The following is a 26,778-nucleotide window of genomic DNA, read 5'->3' as shown; positions in this document are numbered from 1 at the left end:
TTTCCTTCTCTTCCTCCTCTTTATTTTTTTTTTTGCATGTAACAGGCACACCTTGCCTCCCAAGTCAGCTCTTTATAGTTCCATGATGTCATTTGACATAGGTGTAATGGAAAGTTCGAAGTGTTTCTTTAATTCTAGTCTTTATGACAACCAAAAGCATCTTGAGTGAAGTAGTGTCAGCTTAATTTCCTACCTTTTGGCATTCACTGACTCATTATTTAATGAGCGGCTCCAGGAAGCATGTAGGTGGAAACCTCATTCCCAAGGACTCCTGCCCAAGGCTAACACCCTTTTATGGGTCCTCCGGGGTGTTCTCCCAGCTGACCTAGTTGACACTCCTGTTATCAGGAGGCAGAACCAAGGGCCCTGCTGTCCAAACCTGGCCTGGCTCCTGCCTCCCCCTCCAGGCTCTCCTTTCACCTCTTGTTCTCTTGACGTTTACCCAGACCCACTACATTTCTCATCTCTGTGCGCCTGCACAGGCCATTGTCCTGCTTGACCTACCTTTCCATCTATCCTTACCTGGCTAGCCCTGCTCATGCTTTCAAACTCAGCATAAACACCTCTCTTCAGGGAGCTTCCCTGGCCCAACCCATGTTGGGCTGAATGCCCCTGCTGGGGCTCCCACAATCTTGTGCTCACCCACATTTCAGTTCAACTGTATGACACACACATTTAACTAACGAGGGGTCAATCATTTCTGCTTGGCCAAAGAGGAAGAAAGGATTAACATTTTAAACAGGGCTGCCCTGGGCCCAGTGAACACTTGCCAGAGAGGGTCAGATGGGAGCCCCACCTGCATCTTAGTCCTCACATGTTTTTGTGTTGGGAGCATGTCCTCTCTGGGGGTGATTCTAGTGTTTAAAGACATATATGTTTCACAGAGCAGGAAGTGGCCTAGACATAGCAAGATGGTTCACATGCTGGGGAAAAATGAGAAAAAGAAAATGAAAGAAAGGAAAAGCAAGACATACCCACTACAAAGGCTTATTTGCTAGGGAACTTTTAGCGTATGGGTTCAAATCCCAGCTCTGTGGTTAACCAACTTGGGTCCTTTGGTCAAGTCACTGTAACCTGTTTAGACTTCAGATCGCAAGGTATTATCCTGAGGCTTAAATGAGGTAACAAATATAATGGACCCACAAGGTAGACTCTCAATTAACAATTCATGTTACTCCAACCCATACCCATCTCCTTCCTCAGAACCCTGCATCAATGGATTCTGTCTACTGCTGGCCAAACTCTAGGCAGGACCACGGGACACATGAAGAGAAGAGTGGACAAGGAAGTCTTCCAGGAGAGGTAGCATTTCCAATGTCACAGCCTGCAAGCGTCCACTGAGCTAAGCCCTATCCTAGGCTTCCAGTCGTCCAGGAGCTACAGGCTTGTGTAGTATAAATCCCTAGGGGCATCTAGGGTTTCTAGGGTTTTGCTTTGCTCCCACCCCCTCGTTCGCCAACCCCCTTCCTTCGGAATGGCCTTTAGCTGGGTCCAGGTCCGAGTCCATCCTGACCGCAACCTCGAGGGTAGACGCGCCTGCTGCCATCCCGACGCCGAGCCCAGTCCGGCTGCCCAGAGCTGGAAGCAGGAAGGGTGACTGAGTCTTCGACTCCCGGGTCACCGTTAATGATGCAGGAGCCCAGCACCTCCCTTCATCCCTGGCCCTATAATTGCTGCGGTGACTCCATTCGGGGCAGCGCGGTCAGGGGGCCGTGACCTCAGCTTTTGCACAAAGCAGGCGCTCAATCAACCCTGCAAATGCCAACGCATCAGTGGGGCTCAGGCCGCCGCCCAGGGCAGTTTGCCGGATCTTTTGCGGGTGCTTGCGTGCTCTGGGAGCTGGGAACCCGTCGCCCCGGGCGCCAGCCAGGAGCCGCCTTGGGCACCGCCCCCTCGGCCTCAGACGGGACCAAGTCGCCCCTAGCAACAGCAGCGGGGCCGACTTCCTTGGCCGCGCTGATTGGCCGAACTTCGGGAGGCGGCGGTGCCGTCACTTCCGGCATCCGGAGGCAGCGGAGGAAGCCGACAGGCGGCCATCTTGGGTCCGTGAGGCTCCGAGGTGCCGGGAGCAGCGGCGGCGGCGGCCAGCAGGGAGGCTGAGGCGGAAAGCGAGCCAGCGAGAGAAGAGCAGTTGGGCGCAGGCGCCGCCTCCGCAGCGCACTCCATGGTCGGCGCCCGCAAGCCGCGGCGGCCTGTCTTGCGCTCCACCTCCTGCACATCCTCCTCCGCCTTCTCGTCAGGGGCCGCCGGCGGCGCTGTGTGGAGGCCCGGGCGCTGAAATCCGCGGCGCGACGGGCGGGGGCGGAGGAGAAGACGAGGGGGTCCCGGCCCGCGGGGCGCCGTGAGGCGCGGGGACGCCGGCGGGCCGACCCTCAGCCCGCTGCCGCCGGCCCGGCCCCGCCACCGCCGCCCGCGGGACTCCTCGGCGCGGCCGCCGGGGCCGGGGGAGCATGAGCCCCGGGACCCGCCGGGGGACGGCCCGGGCCCGGCCCGGGATCTAGACGGCCGTGGGGGAGGGGAGCCGCCCTCCCGCGGCGCCGCTCCGGAACCGCCGGCCACTCGAGGACGCGGTCGCCGGCCCCTGGGCCGTGCTGTTTTGTTTCACCCTCACGTTGTGCAGAGTGAAGTGAAGTAAAATGTCCACGAGGACCCCATTGCCAACGGTGAATGAACGAGACACCGAGAATGTAAGTAACCTGGGCGTTCTGGTCGCCTTCCCCGGCCGGTCCACCCCCTGCCTCAGGGAGCACGGCGGCAGCCTTTGCAGTCGGGGTCCCGCAGCCCGGGCGCCCTGGAAACAGTGGGCCGGCCACAGGTCCCGGGAGGCGGCCGGGGCGGACCGTTTCCTGGGGCGGGCGGCCCTCCCGCCGCTCGCGTGCGGGCCGGGCAGTGCATCCGCGATTACGCCGGAGTCGTGTTTGTTAAGGAGCCTGTAGATTGCAGCCTTCCCTGCCAGTGTCTTGAGAGGCTGGGGTCGCGCCCAGTGGGGTTATCCGAGTGTGTGTGCGAGCTCGTTAGTGTTTGGTGCTCATTTAAACCAGACTCCTTTCGCATTGGCCAGGCAGCTCCTGAGAGGCTGTCGGATACAAACACGTTCGTGGTGCTGATGAAAAGGAATTGACTGGGTCACATGGGCTGGCCTGGATGCCTCGTTCTATAAAGTTGTCTGGAACTGAGTTTAGTGACAGTCACTGAAACTAAATGGCCACCGAGGAATCTTTGGGCCTCCTTCGAAGGGACTCCGAAGCTACGCAGGAGAGGAGTTCTTGGGAGAGGGGAGACTTCATTAAGGAGCTTCGTTTCCGTACGCGTCTGCTCTGAAGGGGTTGGGGAAGCATCTTTGAAAGGACGGTGTGTAGTAACGCTCGCTGCCCAGCCAGGGACCCGCGTCTGGGCTCAGCTTCCTTCCTTCCTAAAAAGAGGCCAGCTTAGACGAGCTCTCAGGTCCCTTCCAGCACTCACGTCCTCAGAGGCTCAAAAAGGTTCCTTTGGTTTTGTTCACGTAAACCTTTTTAAAAAGCCAGAAGCAGCATTTTTAGGGAATGACAACCAGTAGTAGAGATTCCATTGGAAAAATGTTGACTCTGCCCAAATGCTTTCTGAACTGTTCTCTAGCCCTGGGTTCAGAACTGTTCCAGTCTAGCTGTGTTATCTTCTGCAAAATATCTAGAAAATAACTTGTGAAGAAACTTCACTAGCTTTTCATTGTGTGATGAGGTAATTCCTGGCAAGAAAATGCCATCTCTTAGGAAAAGCTTCCTTGCTCTGCCTGTTTTCATGATTTCAGTAACGTCCTGAGACATTGTGAGCTGGTGGTATCAAATGCCTTAATTTTAATCTTAAAAATGCCATTTGTTTGCTGGATAGCTATCAGGTGATTTAATCTATTTATGTAAACCTTGGTTTGAATCGTCCCTGTGGTATATTAATGTATAGTATTTAATGCTGTTTAGCCTAGTAAGTAAATAGTACAGTGGTATATGTTCCTTTACCTGAGATGGATTAGAAAATTACATCAAGAGTGTGTAATAGAAAATTGTAGGTGTGTCAGTGACTTCATTTCCTTTTTGAACCGATTTCTGACTTGATCAACCTGTTCTTTGACGCCCTTGAATGAAGCAAGCAAAAAAGTGAGTTGATTAGCTTTGATCATTGACTTTCACTTAGAGAAGCAAAATCTTGCATTGAACCCAGAGCAGGAGCTCCATACTTCCTAAATAAACTGAAACCACAAACCATCATAGCGGATTTGTGATAACGAAGGGTTTACACTTAATGGGTCTCTACCTTATTCCTGGTGATTTTGTTCAATTATGTTGCAATCTTTTTGTGTATTAGTAATTACTAACTTTATTCTTGTTTGTTTGTTTTTTCTTACAGCTGACATTCAGTATTATATTAGTTTCAGGTGTACAATACAGTGGCCAGACATCCATATCATTTATGGAGGGATTCCCCCGACAAGTCCAGCACCCACCGAACGTCACACATAACCATTACAATATTACTGATCATATCCCCCATGCTGCACCCCACATCCTCGTGACTATTTGGTACTATATTCTTTAAAAACAATGTGGGGTATGGAGTGTGTCTTTATTCTCTTAGAATGTACTTAAAATTGAGTTTTTGACAGTGTTACAATCAGAGGTTGGTAACACATCATGGATTAATTTATCATGCCCTGTTCCATTTTTAACTCAGGTATTGGCATGTTCTGGAAGTAGTTGGATATCTTTTACAGTGCTGTGCCCTTGTGTCAATGTTACACGTCTGGCATATACCATATTATTTATCTACTGAACTGCTGCTAAGTATTAGACTTCCTGACAATTGAGTGGTGAGGGTACAAGAATGAGTGGGAGCTCTCAGTTGAGCAGCTCTTCTGTCAAAGTCAGGTTTATTGAGAGAACAGTCACTCTTTTTAAGTGTACAACTTGATGAGTTTTGACAAATGTACAGTCATGTAACCACCATCACAGTAAAGATTGAGAACATTTCCATTGCCCAAAAAGGTCCTTTGTGGCCCTTCACAGTCAATCCCCGCACCCTTTCCCCAGCCTCTGGCAACCATTGATCTGTTACTGTCCCTATAGTTTTACCTTTTCTAGAATGTTATGTAGTGGAGGCAAAGAGTATATGATCACGTGTCTGGCATGTTTCACTTAGCATTAATACTTTTGAGGTTGATTCATGTTTGTGTGTGTGTCAGTAGTTCATTCCTCTTTATTACTTCGTAGTTCGTTGTTTACATGTACCACAGTTTTAAAAAATCCATTCACCAGTTGATGGACATTTTGACTATTATGATTAGAACAGCTTGTCTTTCTAGTTTGTAAAAAGACTTTCCATTTTGCTTACCCTACGAATCTTATTTAAATTTTTTAAATATATTGGGGTAACATTGGTTAATAACATTATATGAATTTCAGGTGTACAACTTTATAATAAGACATCTGTATACCCTATTGTGTGCTCACTGCCTGAAGTCTAGTCTCCTTCTGTCACCGTATATTTGACCCCCTTTTACGCTCTTAGTCTTCCCCCAAGCCCTCCTTTCCCTCTGGTAATCACCATTCTGTTGTCTGTATCTATGAGTTTGTTTTGTTCATTTGTTGTTTTTTGTTTTGTAGCCCACGTATGAGTGAAATCATACAGTTCTTGTCCTTTTCCATCTGACTTATTTCACTTAGCATAATACTCTCAAGATCCATTGTCATGCAGGGTTTCTGGTCCCGCTCCCCACATAAGAACGCAGGATATGGTGAGGCCAAAAAGGAACACCAACGGAGCCGTAGATAGGGGAGTCATACCACTATATTCTCCCTGGCGGCTGGGTTGGAGACACAGGAAGCAGGAGCCACACAATCCGCAATCCACAATCTGCTTGCTAACCGCACTTGCTAGCCGCATCCTCCCTCCACTTCTCAGCCAACCAACCCAACTTGCTAACTGCAATCTGCGCTCCGCTTGTCTGCCAACCAACCCACCCCTAGCGTAGCCATGGCAGTTATATTAGTGGCTAATGGCTAACCAGTAACAGCTGATGGCCATTTACTACCCAAGTCAGCACCTTTCCACGTGAGGCCAAGAGCCTGGAAACTGCTCTCTGGGACTCTGTCCCGAAATCCATCTATGTTTCACAAAATTATTTAAATTTTAAATATAGGTAGTTACATATAATTGTGATAAGAATGTTGCTTATAGATCAAGAATAATAAAAGGTAGATAATTTGCTGTAAGAATATTTTCTTCTTAGTATACTCTATTTTATTTCCAAATGTGAATATACTCCTTTAGCTGGTGGGTATATAAAAGATTTTATAACTCAAAAGGAATTGTCAAACAATCTGACATAGGGAAGATGCTGGGGCTCAGACAGGTGACAAGAGCTGCTTGTGACCACTGACTATTTAGTAGCAGAACCTCTACTAGGCCCCAGTTCTCCAGCTCAGTCTCCTTCACTGTTTTGTGTATCAGGTTGTTTCCCAAAAGCTTATGTACTAATGATTCAGGCAGGGAGATGTACTGATACAGCGTATAATTAAATAGGACTTAAAAAATATTTTGTTATGGAAAATTTCAAACGAATAAGTAGAGAGAATTAATATTTGTCAGTGGTTCTCAACCAGGGACGATTTTGTCCTCCAGTGGACATTTGACAGTGTCTGGAGACGTATTTGGTTGTCATACCCATAACTGAAGAGGGTTGCTACTGACCAGAAATGCTGCTAAACATTTTACAATATACGGGATAGCACCCCTTCCTTCGAACCAACAAAGATCTCTGGACCAAAATGTCAGTAGTCTGGGTTTAGAAACCCAGGTATGTAGTTAGCCACCTGTGGACTCAACAGCTCAATGGCCAGCTTAATTGTATTTGTTCTTTCCCCAAGAAGCAAATTCAATACATCTTATCGTTTCAATCCCCAAAGCTTTTAGTAAAGCTTTTTAAAAAAGGATAATCATAATCCCTTTATCATTCTTAATATCAATTATCCACTGTTCAAATGTCCTCAGTTGACAACTTTTTAAACAGTTTGTTCAAATTAGAATCCATTTATTACAGTTGGTTAATATGTTAAATAAGATGCGTTTTAAAGTTTGATGAAAAGTTTGCATTTTAGTTTGTTCTACAGTTGTCTTGGGTAGAGCCATGGACAAATCCTGTTTGTACACTGGTAAAATTAGAAATGTATTTTTCACTTAAGTTTCAAAGCGAGAGACACTTTGTAAGCCTGGGTTATTTGCTAAAGTACCGGAGGCCCCAGGCTTTGCCAATTATTTAACAGCTCCTGTTGTGTGTGCACCATGGACTTATTAGTTAATGCAGAGAGTCATCGGAATTTCTTATCTGTGAAATACAGAAACTGATGGTGTGGTCTAGCCAGCTGTTGGGTATATGAGACTATTAATCGCCTGTTCACATATGAGTACCTACTATGTGTGTGACACTGCTATAGAGGATGTACTTAGGAACCACATTACTCTTGCTCTTTAGGACTTCCAGTCCCTGAAGAACACTGCACCCTGAGTTTGGTGGAACTAGTCTGTAAACTCTCCAACTGGATCAAACACAGAGTCACCTGGAGAGCTTGTTCAAGTGCTGAGTGCTGGACCCCACCCCCAGGCCTTGATTCTACCGTTGGTGTCTTAAGAGTTTCATTTCTCGGGGCCGGCCCGGTGGCTCAGGCGGTTAGAGCTCCATGCTCCTAACTCCGAAGGCTGCCGGTTCGATTCCCACATGGGCCAGTGGGCTCTCAACCACAAGGTTGCCGGTTCAATTCCTCGAGTCCCGCAAGGGATGGTGGGCTCTGCCCCTGCAACTAAAATTGAACACGGCACCTTGAGCTGAGCTGCCACCCGGATGGCTCAGTTGTTGGTTGGAGTGCGGGCTCTCAACCACAAGGTTGCCAGTTCAATTCCTCGACTCCCGCAGGGATGGTGGGCTGTGCCCCCTGCAACTAGCAATGGCAACTGGACCTGGAGCTGAGCTGCGCCCTCCACAACTAAGACTGAAAGAACAACAACTTGAAGCTGAACAGAACCCTCCACAGCTAAGATTGAAAGGATAACAATTTGACCATTGTTCCCCAATAAAGTCCTGTTCTCCTTCCCCAATAAAATCTTTAAAAAAAAAAAAAAAAATTAAAAAAAAATAAATATAAAGTGCTAATAAATAATTTTAAAAGGAAAAAAAAGAGTTTTCATTTCTAACAAATTCAAGGTGATGTAGATCCCAAAAGTCCAGGGACCACACTTTAAGCTGCTTTAGTATTCAGTGAAGACTTGCCAATTAAATTATATTCCTTTAGATTGTATTGTGGCTATAAAAGATAGGTTTCCAATAGATTCAATAAAATTTTCAAGTTCCACGAGTTTTTAAAATTGGTTCTTTGAATGAAAATGTGATTATGGAGAAGAAAAAGTTACCCTTTATTGATCACTTACTATACGTTAGGCAACAGTACTAAGTACTTTATATAATATTTCATTTAAAATATGTAATATGGTTTCATTCAATCTGCTAAAATTATATTCAGCCAAGTTATTTGGGCCTTAAAAAAAGTTGATCTCTGAAGAACTATTCTTTTATTGGGTCAAAGTATTCGGGAAAACATGTTGTAGACCTCAGTTGAGGGTCATTTTAATTTATTCTGTATGTAAATTAGGTGAAGGTAGAAATTTGCAATGGGTAAAATATTAGTCATTTTGATTATGTAGCACATGATTATTTACATTGCAATTGCTTACAAGAGACATACAAAGCTTAATATAAATTAATAGTACTTGTTATCTTTAATTTCAAAGAGGATGCTGGATATAGTTAAATTTTATCCCTGGAATTTGTTCCTAAGCTGGAAGAGTCAGGGAATGCAGCCCCGTCTGATAAGAACTGGGAGGACTAAAGCAGAAATTCACTTGTCTCACATCCATTTTAAACTTTCAAATTAAACCGGAAGGCGAAAACACATCTCTCCTGGGAATATCCCAACTTTAATGTTGTCTTACACAAAAATTTCAAGAATGTGCTTGGAGTTGGTCAGCAAGCAATAAGTAGGGGTTTCTGCTGCCCCATATGTACCTGCCTGTGTAGTGCTTGGGAGGGCACCAGAAGAAAGGGACCTTTTGGGGAGGGAGTCCAACTTTTTCTTCCAGCTAGAGGTCTTCAGCACTGCTCTCCAGCCACCTGAGCTGCTCAGCCATGGTTAGTCTTATATAATCTTATGTAGACTAGGTAAGTCGTTATTTCTGTGGGTTATGTGAATCTTGGCGTTCATAGTGGAACCTTTTTTTTTTTTTTATAGATTTTATTGGGGAAGGGGAACAGGACTTTATTGGGGAACAGTGTGTACTTCCAGGACTTTTTTTCAAGTCAAGTTGTTGTCCTTTCAGTCTTAGCCGTGGAGGGCGCAGCTCAGCCCCAGGTCCAGTTGCCGATGTTAGTTGCAGGGGGCACAACCCACCACCCCTTGCAGGAGTTGAACCGGCAACTTTGTGGTTGAGAAGACGCGTCGCTCCAACCAACTGAGCCATCCGGGAGCTCAGTGGCAGCTCAGCTCAAGGTGCCGTGTTCAATCCTAGCTGCAGGGGGCGGAGCCCACCATCTCTTCCGGGACTCGAGGAGTTGAACCGACAACCTTGCGGTTGAGAGCCCACTGGCCCATGTGGGAATCGAACTGGCAGCCTTTGGAGTTAGGAGCACGGAGCTCCAACTGCCTGAGCCACTGGACCGGCCCCTCATAGTGGAATCTTGAACAAAGGGGCTATTTGTATTTCTTGCTAATAGGCAGTTGCTTTTGGGTGGAGGTTAAATATTGTGGGGTTTGTATTATAGCAATTTTACATGAAAGTCTGTATTGGTAGAATTTAATAATGAAATTTGAATAAACTGAACCCAAAGGTTTTTATTCCAGAATTTTATATCACCCCATTCTCTATGCAGTCAGGACCTTTGTGATTTCATTGACTAAATAGCTGGTTCTAGAATGAGAATCCTAGAGAGGAGTAGACCTAGAACCATTTCCTAACTCAGTCTTCTGCCCTTAGACTTCCTGTTCTTTATCCAGAATAATCATTTAAACTGGGACAAGCAGCTGTTGTTGAGGCGTTGGAGGTGTTTTGACGACTCCCAGTTCACGTACTGTCTCCACCTCTTTCCCGTCTCCTTCCCTTGCCTGGCCCCTGCCTAGCCTAGGCCTGCCTTGGCGTGCTTTTGGCATGGATTAGCTTCACTAGTGAAGTGGGCTGGTGGAGCTTATGGTTTCTTCTCTTAAAAGAAGGTTGCCATGTAGATGGTAAAGATATTCAATGATAAAGAACCTTCCACATGCCATGGGAATGTATTCTGATTTTCCCCCCCCATTTCTATTAGTACAAGTTCTTAACGTTTATTTGCTGCTTATTGTATAGTTGTTCTGCTTATTGCTGTGGAAGAAACCACTCCACAACTTAGCATTATGCTCACAGATTCAGTCAGTGGTGGCTTATCTCTCTGTTCCACTATGTCTGGGACTTCAGTTTTGGGGGATCATGAAAGGCTAGGGGTGGGGTTTGAACAGCTGGGCTGGAAGATGCACATTTCACTCAGGTAGCTGGCAGGTTGGCAGGTACCGTGAGAAGGCTGGGCTCAGCTGGGACTCCTGGCCAGAGTGGCTACGCTACGTGGGCCTCTCCAGCATGGAGGCCGCAGTGTGCTGGACTTCCAAGGTGGCTCGGTGTTTGTCAGCAAACAAGATGGAAGTTGCCTGCCTGTTAGGACCTAGCCTCTGAAATCACATAATATCGCTTCTGCTTTTTTCTCTTGGTTAAAGCAGTCACAAGCACGCAGATTCTAGCAGAAGGGACATGGACCTTACCTCATAATGGGAGGGGTGCCAAAGACTTTGGGGTCATGTGTTCAAACCACTATAATAGTAACTCTTTGGGTTTATAACCCGACCTAGCATTTTATTTCTGATCTTGGACAAGTTATTTACCTTCTTTGTGCCCCAGTTACCTCATCTGTAAAATGGGATTGGTAATAGTCATGACCTCTTAGGACTGTTACTGAGGATAAGGCCTTCCATGCGCTGGCCTGCCTTTCCTCTGTCCTCATCTCCTACCACTTCTCACGCACCACTCATTGACCCAGGTGTCTTCTTGCTGTTCTTTGAATACCCTGGGGACATTCTAACTGCAGGGCCTTGGCATTGTGTCTTCTCTTTGAATACTTTTCTTCCAGATATCCACAGATGTCTCACTTCCTTTTCCATGTATATCACATCACCTCAGTGAGTCTTACTGTGTGTTTATTTCAGGGATTTTCCATTTACTATTTCTGGACCGCAGGTAATTGAAACTGCAGAAAGTGAAACTGTGGATAAGAGGGGATGACTGTATTAAGAATGACTATTTTTAACTAAATTTTGTGATTGGTTACTACTGGTGTAGAGAAGAGTTACTGGTTGATCTTAACACTTTGCCAAACTGTCATGAGTTCTAATGGTATTTCTGATGCTGTTGGTTTGTAGGTAGAGCATATCATCTACAAATAATGACATGTTTATTTCTTTCCTTTCTTACATCTTAAATTTCTTACATCTTACATCTTTCTTACAATTCTTACATCTTAAAAACTTTCTCTTCTCTTAAAGTGTTGGCCATGGCCTTCAGTATTCTGTTAAATAATGGTAGTGATAATAGGCAGCTTCCTCTTGTTTCTGATCTTAAATGATTCTAAAGTTTCTCCATTTAGTATAATATTTGCTGAAGGTTTCTAGCCTATGATTTTTATCAAATTAAGGAAGTTCTGTTCCTAGTTTGCTAAGAGTTTTTTGGATCACAAATTGCTCAATCTTAAATATTTTTTTCTGCAGTGAATGAAATAATTGTTCAGCTGCTTTCAAAAGTGAAAATTGATTTTATGAATATCTCTAAATTACAAAATACTTGGGGAATAGTCCTTTATTTTCACAATTTGTCTTTGTAGATTTTTTTTTTTTTCCTTACATTTGAAAAACCTGCCCATATGTTAGGGAGGTGACTGGTTATTTTAAGGATTAGAAAGGCTGTGTGGGCACATGTCTTGTGTTTGTTTTACAGAAGGGATGGAGGTCTGTTCAGGCAGTTGAAAAAGAGTATAAAGTGGTAAACTTTTAAACCTGATTTCTTAAGCTTCTTAAATTTAAAGTGTGCTTTACCGGATAGATACAAGGGCAAACCTGGAACCATATTATGTTCTGGTTATACGATGATGTGTAGTCTGTGACTATGTAGACAAATTTTTTGAAAGAACTAATACATATAACATAAAATTGAATGCATTCCCCATTCATTTTCTTATTGCTTCTAACAGTATCGATATGGCCATGGCCCCTGTAACAGTGAGTAGTGCTTTAGCTGAAAGTAACAAAACCTAACAGATGGCTTAACCAAATAGGGGTTTGTTTTTCTCACAGAAGAAATCTAGACAGCCTCTAGCTTTGGTTCAGCAGTTCAATAATATTGGAGCTGGTGGTTTTTAAAAATATTTTTGTCTTTTCTCACATTTTTGAGACCTTATGGCTGCAGGATAGCTTATACTGCTCCAGCTATTATGCTTACATTCAAGGCAAGAGGAAGGGGCTGTACTAGTGTATCCGTCTCCCTTTGTGAGAAACAAGTTTTCCCAGAATCCCCCAGTAGACGTTCACTAATGATAACTGGCCAGAACTAAGCCATATGCTACCTCTGGCTGCAAGGCAGTTGGGAAAACAAGAATTTAGCTGGCCATGTTGCCTCCCCAAACACACACATCCAGCCTTCTCTTGGAAATGAAGAAGGAATGGATATTAAGTAGATAACTACAGTGTTTGCTCCATCCCTAATAATATTACCTGGCAACTTAAATGTTTTGTATTAAAGAGATTTTAGTTTGAAAATGAACGCTTTATGAATTTGTTAGTTTTCTGTCTTGGCTTGATTCTGCATTAGTTTCCGTAGCACTGTTCACAGTCTAGTTTTCATAGTAGATGAAGTGGTATCAGCTCAATTCCATGGGAGGGAGAAGGATCAGGACTCCTTTCATCTTCAAGAATTAAATTCACCAGGCACATAACCTGTTATGTGCTTATTGTTGCCACAAAATGTTATAAACTGATTACTGAAGAAGTATGTAACTTTTTTTTGTCCTCAGGTGGTTTATTGGCTCCTTAGGGAGAAAAAAAAATTTCATGAGTGAAATAATTGACAAACAGTGCAAGAATTCAAAATTATTTGTTAAAATGTTTAATATCGCATTGAGTGCTATGATACATAATAGGAACCTTTTTCTTCTTTGGGGCCACTGAGGGGTACGTGGGAAAAAATGAAGGCCAAGTAGAAGTAAAAGGCAATTTTTAATTGCTTCCGTTTTGAGATAATTTTTTAAGTTAAACACATTAGATTTTTAAGTTTAAGGACTTTATGTAGGGAAACATCAAACTAAGTATACTAAGTTTAACCCTATTGGGATTTAATAAACATCAGATATTTCACTCTGTTGTGTGAATTTGTAATCTAATGGGGAAATACAGGTTTCTTTTTGCTTGTATTGTTTATTTGTATGAATATGTATTATGTTAGGTGGGGTTATGCTGTGGTAATATATGTGACTGAAATCTTAGTGGCTTAACACAATAAAAAACCCTTGTTCGTGCACTTTGCCTGAGGGCTCATTGGCTCTGGGAAGACTGATCTTGTCCAGGTGGCTTTGGTCCTGTGGCCCTCTGTCTTTGCACAGTGCTCAGCGTTCAGGAGAGCAGAAGACAGGGCTTCAGCAAGTGAAGGCATGTCACTTTGACTTGCGTTTCATTGGCCAGAGTTAGGCACATTGCTATACCTGACCTCAGGTGAGGGCAGTGAATTCCTCCAGGAGCTCAGAAGCACAAGAGCCAATGAGGTGGATAATAGTATTGTCAACCAAGCATAATAGAGACAGATACAGGCAAAGTACCTTGGGAGCCCAAAGGAAAAGAAAGAAATTCTGATAGGCTGCAGGGAGTGTTATGGAAGGCTTCATAAAGATGGTGACAGAAGACCAAACACAAGGGAATGTAGGGTTTTCTAGGTTTGAAGAGAAAAAGGGCATTCAGACTGGGAACCAGGACCATGGGGGAGAACAGCAGAGGGTGTAGCGCGAGAGGAGGAATGGAGAAGACCAGAGAGGGCCTTGAATTCCTTTAACATTCATTCAGCAACAATGTACTGCATTGCTCCTGTATGCCAGGCACTGCTCCCGTGGGCCAGGCACTGCTCCCGTGGGCCAGGCACAGCTCCCGTGGGCCAGGCACTGCTCCCGTGGGCCAGGCACAGCTCCCGTGGGCCAGGCACTGCTCCCGTGGGCCAGGCACAGCTCCCGTGGGCCAGGCACAGCTCCCGTGGGCCAGGCACAGCTCCCGTGGGCCAGGCACAGCTCCCGTGGGCCAGGCACTGCTCCCGTGGGCCAGGCACAGCTCCCGTGGGCCAGGCACTGCTCCCGTGGGCCAGGCACTGCTCCCGTGGGCCAGGCACTGCTCCCGTGGGCCAGGCACAGCTCCCGTGGGCCAGGCACAGCTCCCGTGGGCCAGGCACTGCTCCCGTGGGCCAGGCACAGCTCCCGTGGGCCAGGCACAGCTCCCGTGGGCCAGGCACTGCTCCCGTGGGCCAGGCACAGCTCCCGTGGGCCAGGCACAGCTCCCGTGGGCCAGGCACAGCTCCCGTGGGCCAGGCACTGCTCCCGTGGGCCAGGCACAGCTCCCGTGGGCCAGGCACAGCTCCCGTGGGCCAGGCACTGCTCCCGGGTGACAGGCACTGCTCCCGTGTGCCAGGGGTAGCTGTCTGGCAATGAGCAAACAGACGCAAACGCACATCCCCACCCTCCTGAAGCTTACATGCTAGGGGATGCTAAGGAGTCAGTCTTTTATTGTAAGTGGATTGGGGGCGAGCGAAGATACGGACTCGGGGTGTCTGTGAATCTTGAGATTCATGATATTTCTATTTTACATAGAATAGAAGACAGTAGATTTGCACAAAAGTTAGTATTTTGTTTAACTGTGTCTCACTCTGGATAACTTACTATATGAGCAGCTGAATTTATAAAACACTTTAATTAAAAATGTATGTTTACATTGCAAAAGCATTTTTAACTACACTTTTGGGTGGTAGTATGATTTTGATGGCCATGTTTTCATTTCATGAATAGTAAGCCCATTGGACACATGCCTCACGGGGATTGGGCCTTTGTTGTGTGCACTGCTGGGTGTCTAGGACCCCAAGCTGCCTGGCGGGTGTTTATATAAAATCTGTTATATGTTGGCACCTGGTAAATATTTGAATGAATGAATGGAAGGAATTTGGAAGATAGAGAATAGAAATTGCTCATAATTTAACCACTTGAACATTATTATATTTTGATACCATTTACTTAGTTATTCTAATATTTATTAAATACCTGTTATGTGCCAACTAATGTTCTAAGATCTAAGTAACAAATTAATGTCCTATTTTCATGAAACTTAAGTCTAGTTTGGAAATAAACAAACACGGTCACCAAAGTTCTTTCAAAACCGTACTCCAGCTGATCTACAAAATTTTCATTACATCACCACACATCTTGTGTACAACAGAGTACACCTGTTTGTGTAAAGCCTTAGTGTCATAACTTAGTTGTTGTTTTAGTCTTTTCTTTCTTCAACATTTATAAATAGACTATTTTCCCTCAATTCTGATCTAGAAATTAGTCTTTTCTTTTATCAACATTTGTAAATAGATTATATTCCCTAAATTGATTTAGAAATTAGAATCCTTTTTGTTATAGGAACAATGTTACAAGTTGCTTCGATTTGTACCCAGTTCATAAAATGCTGTTTTACTTACCTAAAGTGTACATTTACAATAAAAGTATAGAAGGCGTTGTTTGTAATGCAGTATTACGTGATAATGAATAAAACAAGAGAACCTATCCCAACACCTGGTACATCAGTGAAAAATACGCTTGTTTTTCTTGATATGAGTGCTTTCTTATGTTTATCAGCTGGAATCAGGCTTGTTTTGACAAGGACGTTTTCCTGATGAAAAAGTTAGAAAAGAGATAAGAGTGAAGGAGGTTGAAAGTGTCTGAGAGCAAGAAGCCCTCCTTGAGCCAGGAGTAGGCGGCCGGAAGGCAGCGGTGGGCGTGGCATCCGTTGCCACGTGGGGAGAGGAAGCGCTGGGTACCTGAAGGTTGTACGAGCAGACTGTGCAGGCGTTTGTAGCTCTGGTGCGTTCACGTTGAACACAGTTAGAGGCGTGTATGATTTGTTTTGCCTTATGGAGCATACTGGCTACTTGATTCATCTGTTCAGTAAGTACTTACCAAGCACCACACAGTTTGGGTGTTTTTTCAAACATCCTTTTGAATTACTGTTAGCAGCATAATGTGGAAAGAAATTGGGACTCCAGGTTCTCTTTGGGTTTCTCACCAGTGACGTGGCCATATGTAAATTATAGCAGTACCCTCATGTCACTGGGGACAATGGCCGTTGTTCCCGCTTCACGACGTGTGGTATGAGGGTCACGTGTGTTGGTGTACCTAATAGCATGTGGAAAAGCTAAGTTCTTGGTGGCGGTAAGGCAGCCCTGTTACTCCTATTTCATGTTACAGCCACATACACAGAAAATATCTCTTTCTGAGTACCCAGTTGAACTTCAACACTTGGTAGTTTTCTTCTCAGCCTTATTTTCCTCATAAATTTGTATTGTGTGGGCACATTTCGTCAAAGTGCTAGATGTATTAGAATTAAAGCAGTAAAGTTTTGTTTCTTCAACTAAAGCCTCTTAAAACTTGGTAGGTATATGTGTTCTGTCATTTCTTTATCTTTGTTGTATGTTGTATTGTAGCACACGTCACACGGAGATGGGCGGCAAGAAGTTACCTCTCGCACCGGGCGCTCTGGAGCTCGGTGTAGAAACTCTATAGCTTCCTGTGCAGATGAGCAGCCTCACATCGGAAACTACAGACTGTTGAAAACAATCGGCAAAGGGAATTTTGCAAAAGTGAAATTGGCAAGACACATCCTTACAGGCAGAGAGGTAAATAGAAATGATGCTTAATTTCTGTTATGACACTTGCTCTGTTTAGTTCCACTTGAGAGAAAGAGGAAGAGAATGTATATATTTGGGCTTATTTCTAAGCTAATTAAACATTTTTTAAGAACGAGTAATTTATATATTAATTATCTGAGAGTTCTTTTGCTTTCCCATTTCTTTAAATGTTGTAAATATTGTCTTTGAGTAATCTTTTGCCTTTAAAAATGAGTAGTGTTTTATTCTTTTTTAGTAGTAAATATCTGCCACCATAGTAGAAATTGTTTTAAATTTCATGTGTAAGCCCGTGGTACTTGCAAATCAATAGTACTGTCTTTTTACAGATTTATTCTCAAGAAGTTTCTTCATCTCCCCAAACCCTGTCTCCTGGCTGCGTCATGGAGGAAGGCGCATGCCTCTGACTTCTGTGTTGCTGATTTGCTGCTCAGCCCATTTGTGTTTATCAAACGCTTCCCTGCAGACTGCTAAATTAACCCCTCCACCTGTCCTGCCTGTGTGGTGCAGAACCCGTTTTGCTCCTTTGACATAGTTTGTTGCATTTTGATCTTTGTATCTGCTGTCCCTCCTCCTGAAACACACTTCACCCTTTTGTGTGGGGACCACTTCTTCTGGGAAGTAGTCGTTGACAGACTTTCTTTCTCCAGGCCTGGGACTCCTATTAAAAACCCTGATACTCCCCTAGGTAGCACGTTTTACATTTATTGGAATTGCTTGTCTGCCTGTCTTCCCCCTCTAGCCTGAGGGTGGACGTCAGTACTTACCACAGTGTTGGGCACACTAGGTACTTAATATTGTGGAGTGAATGTAATGATACTTTTGAAGGAAGCTTTTTGAAGAAATGCTTTCTCTGTGCCAGAGCCTCCTGTTATGTGTGCCATGCCGGTGGTACAAGTGTGCCGTGGTACTGATGCCTGCAGCCCACCGTGCCCAGAACTGCTGGGGCAGGACCCTGGGCCAGCCATTTCTGCCCGCAAGCAGCCTGTTCACTGCAGTGTGCCTTACAAATGTTCTCATCTTCTGTGTGTGCTGGAACCTGAAGAAGGTTGGGAAGCACTGGTCAGTGTTAACCGGAGTCTTCAGTAAAGACTAGAACTAAAAATTTGTCTCTTTGAATTTCATCTCAATTTTAGTGACTCCTTGTTGTGATGCCTGGACTGCTCGGGGAATCAGTAAACAGCACGAGTGGGTAGAGCTCTTCCTGTTGTCTTTGATAAAGCTATTTTAAATAAAGAACAAAACCTCTGAGTTTAGTCTCTACCAATCCCAGGTGGTGGTGACTCGACCAATTTCCTTCCAGGGGCAGAGGTGGTTGGTGACAGGAGTGGGACAGACAGGCCCTCTCCCCTTGTACTTAACTTACATGGCTGGAGTCTGGCCTACCATGTTTACCTAGGACGCTAGGATGTTCTTTCTCCAGAAATGCTTATTGACGACGAGATAGTGGCTAAATTTAATTTGTTTCAGTTTTTTATTTTTTTATTTTTTTTATTGGGGAAGGGGAACAGGACTTTATTGGGGAACACTGTGGACTTCCAGGACTTTTTTCCAAGTCAAGTTGTTGTCCTTTCAGACTTAGTTGTGGAGGGCGCAGCTCAGCTCCAGGTCCAATTGCTGTTGCTAGTTGCAGGGAGTGCTGCCCACCATCCCTTGCGGGAGTCGAACCAGCAACCTTGTGGTTGAGAGGACGCGCCCCAACCAACTGAGCCATCCGGGAGCTCAGTGGCAGCTCAGCTCAAGGTGCCGTGTTCAATCTTAGTTGCAGGGGGCGGAGCCCACCATCCCTTGCGGGACTGGAGGAATTGAACTGGCAACATTGTGGTTGAGAGCCCACTGGCCCATGTGGGAATCGAACCGGCAGCCTTCGGAGTTAGGAGCATGGAGCTCTAACCGCCTGAGCCACCAGGCTGGCCCAATTTTTTTCAGATTTTGAAAAACTTTGAACAAAATCATTTTATTATTTTCCCCCCTTTGTGGGTGTTATCCAGAATCATATAAAATGTAAACATTGTAGAAATCAATTATGTGGAAAGTAAAAGTTCCTTGAAATTTCCTCAGGATCACTTTCAGCAGTTTGGTGTAGATTCCCAGTTTTCTATACAGACATTAACTTGTTTAGTTTAACAAAAAGCGATTCATGGAACACAAGGATAATTTTCCTTAGCAAGTTACCTGACTATGTTTGGATCTTAGTGCTCATGGATCCGACACATTCTGTTTAGTGAACGTCGTCTGCCGGTGTGTGCTGGGTCCCTAGTTCACCTGGTCAATGGGCATTCGTGGCTTCTGATTGTTTGCTTTCACAGACGTCTGCAGTGGACATTCTTTTAACCTAGCTCTCCGTGCTCTTGTTAAGAGTGTTTTCGTAGAATAAATTCTTAGAAGTGGAACTCCTGGGTCAAAGGGGATGAATAGTTAACATTGTGATAGGTACTGTTAAACTGCTTCAGGGAACATGTTGTACTTGATTAACCTACCAAAATGAGTGAGGGTGTCTGTTTTCCTATACCCCTGCTATATACACCACGTAGATTATGTTCGTCTGTCTGATGGACAAAAAATGGTATTTTCGATTGCAAAATCTAAGTTGCAGACTACTTAAATTGATGATATTTTCATCATTCTTATTTTCTTTTTAAAATAATTTCCTGTTTATATCCTTTATCCATTTTTCTTTGAAATCTTAGTGATATAAGCCCTTGATGTGTTTCAGACATCATTGTGATCTGCCTGGGTTTCATGTCTTGATGAGAAAGGATTACTTCGTCTCAATTTAAAACAATCTTTGTTTTCTTCAAACACTCCTATGGCTTATATTTGAATGTTTAATTCATTTGGTGTATATTTTGAGAGATTAATATGAGGTGTAGGAATCAACTTTTTTCCCATCAAGTGGATGGATGCCAGCTTGTCCCACAATCATCTATTCTTTCCCCCAGATTTAGGATACCTGTTTTATCACATACTAAATTCTCATAGATGTCTTTTTGTTACTCGGATTTACTCATTTAGTCTTGTACCCATACCATCGTATTTTTATTACTGCAGCTTTTGGTTATACATTGTGGTTTTTAGGAGTAGGGAAAGTTCCCTGCTGATTATGCTCATTTTTCAAGAATTTCATAGCTTTTTGCCATATACTCTGTCAAATGAATTTTAGGATCAAATTGCCATGTGCTGAAAACAGTCTTACTATAATTTTGATTAGATTAATTTTGGTTGGATTTAATTGAATTTTATAAACTGATTTGGGAGAAATTTGCTATTTTAATGATACTGAGTCTTTTTATCCAGGAATGTGAAAAATGTGTCTCAGTTTTGTTTTCAATGTTTGTGATTTTCTTCATCTGGGTTTTGCATGATTCTTAAGTTCATTCCAAGGTACTTTATAATTTTTGTTACAGTTGTGAATGGGACTTTCCCCCAGCTATTGGGAATATATGGGAAGGGTGTAACATTTGAATAGCATCTTGTATCTGAGCACCTTTTGAACTCACTCTCATTTGGGATGTCAAGAATAAGCAAATTTATGTTATTTTAAAAATTAGGCATTATTTTTTCTTTTGGTGTACAGTTCTGTGAATTTTAACACATTTATAGATTCATGTTACCACTGACATAATGACGACAGTACTGTCTCGTTACTTCAGTAAACTCCCTAATTGATCCCTTCCTTCTCCCCTAACATAACCTCCCGCAACCACCTGTTTGTTCTTCCTCATAGTTTTGTTTCTTTCAAGACTGTTAAGTAAGGGAGATCCTACAATATGTAACCTTTTGAAATTGACTTCTTCTCACTCAGCAAATGCCTTTGAGAGTCATCCAAATTGTAGCTTATATTGACAGTTTGTCCCCTTTTACTGCAGAGTAGTATCCACTGTAGGGCTGGACCACAGTTTGTATCCATTCCCCCCTGAAGGACATTTGTTTCCCATGTTTGGCAATTAGGAATAGAACTGATAAACATTCCTGTACATGTTTTTATGTGAACATAAATTTTAGTTTCTTTAGGATGGTTAACCCAGGAGTGGAATTGCTATGTCACATGGTTAAAAAACTAAGTGAATTTTGATTAGAAAGTTGTTGTTGTTGTTTCCAGGTTTATTACAGTATGCTAGTCCCAAGAGATAGAAACTTAAAACCTCTAGTCTACTTACATTGTTTTTATTATTTGGTACTGTTCTCAGCCCACTGAAAGCTAAAATCTTTATTTCTGTCAGCATTCTCTTACCCGTTGATGGGAATGTGACGTATCTTGCCCACTGTAGTAATAAGACCACTAAAGAAAACTGTTGCAGGAACTGGTATTGGTGATTCGGACACTTCCTTCCTTCTGAGTCAGCATAGGATAAAGAGTTACATGTTATGAGACAGCTTTAACTGCTATCCTTGGGGTGAGAGTAGAGGTAGTGGAATTGTACTGTGGAAAATTCCCTGGAAGTAGGCGGCTGGGAGCGGCTCTCCCATGCGCTCAGGTCACAGGGTGTTACGAATGTAGACACTCACGAAAATCAGTGCATTTGTGGGAAGAGTGGTATTTTGCTGAACAGACAAATTAAATTAATGAATTATAACCAAGGTAGGTACTATGTACATCTAGAGAATAGTTTCTAACCAAGTCTTTAAGTAGAATGATTGTGGTATAAATCCAGTTTAGAGGAGATGCCACTCTCTAGGATGCTTCTTAATTTTTAGACCAGGAACCAATCAGGAGTAGACACCAGAATCCTTATTTTGTATATTTCAAAACACAAGCACCAGTCATAAAATTCATCTTATTTAGCTCTTTTGATGAAAACGGCGCCCATTATCCTTATCGTTATGGAAGCATCTATCCCATATTTACTCTGGATTCGAGGATGTTGGTTCCATCTGCTGTCTTGTTTTTGACGAACTTTTCTCAGCTGAAGGTTATTTTAGCTTCTGAAATGCTGTCTGTTTCTATACTACAGTTTTCTTTCAAGCCCAGGTTTTCTTTCACGTTCGTTCCGTCCCCCCAACACCCCCCCACACATACACATTTATTTTCATAGCTTCTCTGGGATCTCTCCCCTCATGAACTACAGGGGAACTCATTTGTATCTATCATTTGATACTTAATTAGGCTGTGTTTTTATTGTCTTAAATTATTTTTGTTAAGTAATGCATGATAAGGCTTAAAAAGCTTCTAACTAAAACCAGAACTCTTTTCCCACCTCTCTCTATCACTCAGTACCATTACTCAGAGGCTCCCACTTTCAGTTCTTCAGCTCTTCGGATACTCTTGATTATGTCCAGATTTATAATCTTAGGCGTCACTGACTTCCTTCCTATGGAGGACGAGGCTATGGCTTTCTTATATCACTCACTTCCACGTCTGCTTTCCTTTCCTCAGCCTTTCTACTGCAATGCTATATCTGGTTAAACTTAGATTTTTTTACTTAATTTAAGCTGTAAATACTGTTCAATGTTGGACCACGATCACTTATTTTCTTATGTAATTATACTTGTCTAGAATTAATAGTTGCCTGAATTTTTTTTACTTCCTTATGGTTCTATGTATTTACTGCTAATTGTCCCAGATGTTCCAGCGTAGCTTTCAGACATCTTTCGGTATCCATGTACATCATGTAACATTGAGTTCAAAGAGAATAGGTGGGTGGAGATTAGAGACAACAAGACGACTCAAGGTCCAACATCAATGGGATGGTAACTACAGGGAGAGGTCAGGCCCAGAAATTTTTTAAAAGATGGGCAAAATACCAACAGGTTTGTCTGCTAGTAGGAATAATGTAACAGAAAGGGAGAAAGGAGTGCTGTGGGAGACATTGGAGTGAGTAAGGGGATGGTGGAAGGCCTTGGCCTTGGGTAAAGGACAGTGTTTACACAGAAACAGGAGGAAGGTGGAGGGCACTGGCACAGGTGCAGGTGAGGGGCTCTGCATGGTGGTGGGAGCTTGGAGACGTTTTCTTCTCATTGCACCTATTCTTTTTCAGTAAAATGGAAAGCAAGAGCAGTAGCTGAGAGTGTGATGAATGAGGAGATAGGAGATATTAGAGATCTGAGAAGGTTGTAGGAAGTACTGGGTGAGGAGGACAGTGAATGGACTGGAGAAATGTGGTCGAGAGTGAGAAACTCAAAATTCGGATTCATAAAGGTTTTCATTTATATATAGTTCCAAAAACTAGAGTATAACAATGTGAGTGGCTAAATTATATAATCTTTTTATTTTTCTTTCTAGAAGCTTTTTATACTCTTCTCATGTATCCTTCCTGTTCAGAAGTTTCTCAGTGAGGTTCCAAGGACTTGGTCTTCATTCATTGTTCCCAGTGCTCATTGGACCCTTTTAATATAAATATTCTCATTTATTTCAGTTCTGGAAAATTGTCTCATTTTATTATTTAAAAATCTTTATTCCTGAATTCTAATTGATCAGACTGGAATTGTTGAAAGGAGCCTTGGGGTGTTTTTTTGTTTTGTTTTTTTTTAATCTGTTTTCCATCTCTGTGTAATTGGGTTAAATGAAGTCATATGGATAGGGCCCTGATCCCATAGGGATTGTGTCCTTATAAGAAGAGACGCCAGAAAGCTTGCTTTCTCTGTCCGCCATGTGAGGACGCAGTGAGAAGGTGGCCCGGCAAGCCACGGGGAGAGTCCTCACCGCGGATTGACCAGCCGACAGCCTGATCTCGGCCTTCGAGCCTCCCAGACTGTGAGAAAATACATTTCTGCTGTTTAAGCCACACAGTGTATGGTATTTTTTGTTACGGTGGCCCAAGCTGAGTAATATGCCATCTCCCGGGCTCCTGTGTCCTAAAGGACTTGGGATCTTTTTTTGTCATCTGCTCTTTGAGTGGTGGCGGATGCTTTAACACCTGTCAGGAGCAGGATGTTAGGATCTTATGAGCAGTAGTGAATTGACAGGAAGTGGAAGATGAGGGTTTTTCTCCAGTGGGTGTTTGCTAGGGGTTGTTGGGCCCTTTCGGTTGAGGAATGCTGGGGGAAGCCCTTCTCATGTATGAGCTCTCTTTAGCCCTGTTGTGTAATTTTCCACTTTGCTTCTGGCATCAGGGTGAAGACATGGAATTTCCCAGAACTTTACGTAAGTGGCAGGGACACTCCTCTTCCCTCACCTAGTGAACTCCGTTTTGCTGTGTGCACCCCCCCCCCCAAAAAAAAAAACCTCCACAATCTTGGGAATGAGTAGGTGGTCTTCTTGCCAGTCTCCATTTCTCAGAGGCAGTAATGCCCCACAGTTGCCTGCTTTGGTGACCTCAAGTTCGGAGCTGTCCTCCAGGCTCCAGCTCTGGGCCAAGGTTATTTTGGTAGTTGAGTCATCCCAGCAGGGAGCTGGAAGGAAGAGGGGATTAGGAGCTTCCTCCTCAGGCTTCAGTTACACACACACACACACACACACACACACACACACATCATTAAATGACTGTGTTTCACTCTGAGGACACTGGCTTTTGATAAAATGACTTCTTCAGTTTGATTTAGCCGAATGCAACATATTGAGCTCCTGTTTGTGCTTTAGATGCTATTTGAATAGCATTACTTGAAAATGAAAACGTGTAAAAACAGAATGAGAATAGAAGCGTTGGAATAGAAAGTAGACATCGAGCAGAGCCAGAAGAAACCAGTGATTAAGCGTCCAGTCATGAGAATAGAAACCAGGTCTCAGAAGATCAGAGGGAAGAGGAACTGGAAAGGCGGCATATTTGATGGACTTGGCCACGAGACGGAGGAAGAAGACAGAATGGTGGCCAGAAACGAACAGTGTATCTAAGGGGTTTCTTTGGAATGGGGAGGTCCACGTATACCATATCAAATTACTTCTGAAAGTAAAGTTGGAAGGAAATTAATTCTTTCAACTTTGAAATAAAGTAATTTTTAAGCCACATTGGTATCTGTGAAAACTCCAGAAACTGTTTCTTCAGTGCTTCTTCTCCACCCCTGACGGTGCAGCTGCAGATCAGAGTGTGTGGGCCCCCACCGGCCCATCTGGCATCACTGAGCGCGCTGTGTGCGGCGGTGCTGGTTGGGCCTGTGGCCGGATGGCACTGTGCGTGCAGTCCCGCGGCCTGCACCTCCTTTGGCTGTACTTACTATACTTTCCAGCAAGGTGCTATGTTTTCCAAATACAGGTTGGGAATCCTGACCTTGCTGTTTTCAGGCACACGCACTCATTAACTCTCCAGTCCTCCTCCAGTTCTGATCTTCTTCTTCCCCCAGGCAGGGGCGAGGGGTGGTGCGCTCCTTCCACTGCAGGTTCTTACTGGAGCATCTTCCACTCCACTGGGTCTTACTGCAGCGTCTGCAGCTAATAGGTTTGTAGGAGTCATCAAATAATTTGGGCAGGTGGAGGCTTTAGGCTCAGTTAAGCGTTTCTTTAAGTGTTACTAGGAGTAGAGCAGTAGTCCTTGAAGTAGGCATGGGGACCCCTGGAGGTTTCCTGAGACCATTTTGGGGCGTGTCTGCAAAGTCAAAACTATTTTTGTTATATTAAGCCATTATTTGCTTTTTCCATTTTCTCTCATGAACATAACGTAGAATTTTCCAGAGGCTACGTGATTGATGTGTGATAGCACAACAGATGGAATTCAGAAGGACATAAGAGAATTTCATTAAAATGTTATTTATAATAACGTGTAGTGGGCTTATTTATTTTTTAATTGTTTCATTGTGGTAAAATGCACATAAAATTCACCATCTTACCCATTTTTATTTCAGTGATATGAAATACATCCATAATGTTGCATACTTATCACTACTATCATCGATCTCCAGAGCTCTTCTCGTCTTGTAAAACTGAAACTCTCCCATTGAACTCCGTTTCCTCCCCCTCCCCCAGCTACTATGCGATTTCACTCATATGAGATACCTAGTAAAATCATGCATGGTGGGTACCAGGGGCTGGGGGAGGGGGAGGAAACAGAGTTCAATGGGGAGAGTTTCAGTTTTTGTCTTTTTGTGACTGGATTATTTCACTCAGCATAACATACTCAATCAAGATCTATCCCTGTTGTAGCATTTGCCAGAATTTTCTTCTTTTTCAGGCTGAATAATATTCCATTGTATGGATAATTCCACATTAGGTTTCTCCATTCACCTCTTGAGGGACACTTGGGTGGCTTCCACGTCTTAGCTATTGTGAATGATGCTGCTATGAACATGGGGTGTATAAATATCTAAGTCTCTGCTTTCAGTTCTTTTGGGTTCATATCCAGAAGTGGAATTGCTGAATCATACGGTAATTTTTTGAGGAACTGTATACTGTTTTCCACAGTGGCGGTACCATTTTGCATTCCTACCAGCAATGTACAAAGTTCCATTTTCTCCACATCCTCATCAGAGCTTATGTAACTAAATTATTATTTATTTTTGACAGTTGCCATCCTGATGTTTGTGAAGTAGTGTCTTGCATCTCCCTGATGGTTAGTGATGTGGAGCGTCTTCTCCACGTGCTTTTCACCATCTGTGTACCTCTTTGGAGATACTGTGTTTCCCCAAAAATAAGACCTAATCGGAAAATAAGCTCTAGCTTGATTTTTCAGGATGACAGCCCCTGAACATAAGCCCTAATGCGTCTTTTGGAACAAAAATTAATATAAGACTCGGTCTTATTTTCGGAGAAACATGGTAGGTCTCTTCAAGTCCTTTGTCCATTTTTAAATCAGTTTTTTTTGTTGTTGAGTTTTCTCTATATATTCTGAATATTAATCCCTTACTGGTTAT

At 43.6% G+C, this 26,778-nt stretch overlaps 1 protein-coding gene across 13 annotated transcripts in view; it reads left to right on the top strand.

Moving 5' to 3' along the window:
• The first annotated feature begins 2,415 nt into the window (after positions 1-2,415).
• The window catches only part of MARK3 (microtubule affinity regulating kinase 3), a 79,404-nt gene continuing 55,041 nt past the window's right edge, over positions 2,416-26,778 (top strand). For 12 of the 13 annotated variants that reach the window (XM_019747208.2, XM_074326881.1, XM_019747206.2 and 9 more), the window contains exons 1-2: positions 2,416-2,687; positions 16,858-17,049. In XM_019747208.2, the coding sequence (XP_019602767.1) occupies positions 2,637-2,687; positions 16,858-17,049 (243 nt within the window). In that variant the 5' untranslated portion in view covers positions 2,416-2,636. The remainder of the gene's footprint in view (positions 2,688-16,857; positions 17,050-26,778) is intronic. The other variant, XM_074326880.1, reaches the window with a different exon arrangement.

This window comes from Rhinolophus sinicus, linkage group LG03, assembly GCF_036562045.2.
Source record: "Rhinolophus sinicus isolate RSC01 linkage group LG03, ASM3656204v1, whole genome shotgun sequence".
NCBI classification, from domain to species: Eukaryota; Metazoa; Chordata; class Mammalia; order Chiroptera; family Rhinolophidae; genus Rhinolophus; species Rhinolophus sinicus.
This window is presented reverse-complemented; position numbering and strand designations above follow the sequence as displayed.